At 24.9% G+C, this 1,168-nt stretch overlaps 1 protein-coding gene across 2 annotated transcripts in view; it reads left to right on the top strand.

Annotated features, from left to right (window-relative positions):
- Positions 1-870, top strand: part of LOC111677800 (protein sidekick-2-like) — a 220,715-nt gene extending 219,845 nt beyond the window's left edge. For both annotated transcript variants that reach the window (XM_046948556.1, XM_046948557.1), the window contains exon 9: positions 691-870. In XM_046948556.1, coding sequence (XP_046804512.1) covers positions 691-806 — 116 coding nt within the window. In that variant the 3' untranslated portion in view covers positions 807-870. The remainder of the gene's footprint in view (positions 1-690) is intronic.
- The last annotated feature ends 298 nt before the right edge of the window (positions 871-1,168 follow it).

Raw genomic sequence — 1,168 nt, 5'->3', positions numbered from 1 at the left:
TTTGAACCATATCATATTATAATATTTTGTTTTCAACCGATTTTAATTAACGTTTTGGGTCTTCATTGCAAATTCTTAGGAAAAATTTGCAATGAAGACCCAAAACGTTAGAGTGACCTAAAACGCGGAAATTTGTATATGATATTCGTTACTTTAGCAAAAAGTATATGTATTAACCTTATTTATATCCATTTAAGTAATAGTATAATTACATTTATTTTATTAATTTTGTATGCTGAAAAAATACTTATACATAACAAAACCTAAAACTAATGATTTATGCCATCACAGCATAGTTACAAATGCACATATTTACTCTTTTTACCACTTTACTTTAACGATTTGTTTCCTTTTCCAACAAGACACTTCATCGTATGCCAAAAGGTGCGTGCCTCGTCACATTTTTCATAGCAAAACAAGACTTTAAATATAACTGTGCAATTAAAATATAGTACTTACTAGATGTATTATAATATATTGCTTAGCACAACATTTTTTCTAAACAATTGTGTTAAATGCATAAATTTTCATTAAAAAACTAACAAGCAACAGGAAAACTAGAACACACGTAAAAATTGTCATACACACACACACCCACATAATTTAAGCATTATGTTTAATAGATTAATGAACTAAGTTTAATATTATTTATATCCAGTAATACATATTTTTTTCTTACTCTCTTTACAGGTGAATCCTCAGCATCAGCAGTTACTTCATCAGCACCCGTTACCACAAAAACCTACTCAGCATGCAGTCTGGTTTTAATATTCAGTTTAATTATGATTGGTGGCCATAGGACATGACATGCTTAGATAGTACGTAACCACAACATATACTTATACAAATAAAAAAAAACAGCAAAAATAACATCTAAATAAATAATAATTATAATAAATAATATTAAAAAAACAAAAACAAAACAAAAAAAGAGCAAGAGACAAAAACAGAAAAAATATCTGCCAACACAATATTATAAATGAATAATAACACACTTTAATTAATATAATTCAACAACAACAGAAATATGATATAGAAAAAAATTATTATAAAATAAACAAAAAACCACAACATAAAATTAAACTAAGTTTAATAAAGTTTTATTAGTATTAAAAAAAAAAAACTAAATAAAAAAAATAATATAACAAGTTTTTTGGTATTTTATTTA

The sequence above is a fragment of the Lucilia cuprina genome, chromosome 4 (assembly GCF_022045245.1).
Source record: "Lucilia cuprina isolate Lc7/37 chromosome 4, ASM2204524v1, whole genome shotgun sequence".
NCBI lineage: Eukaryota > Metazoa > Arthropoda > Insecta > Diptera > Calliphoridae > Lucilia > Lucilia cuprina.
Note: the sequence above shows the minus strand (reverse complement) of the source record. Positions and strands in the feature narration are given on the sequence as shown.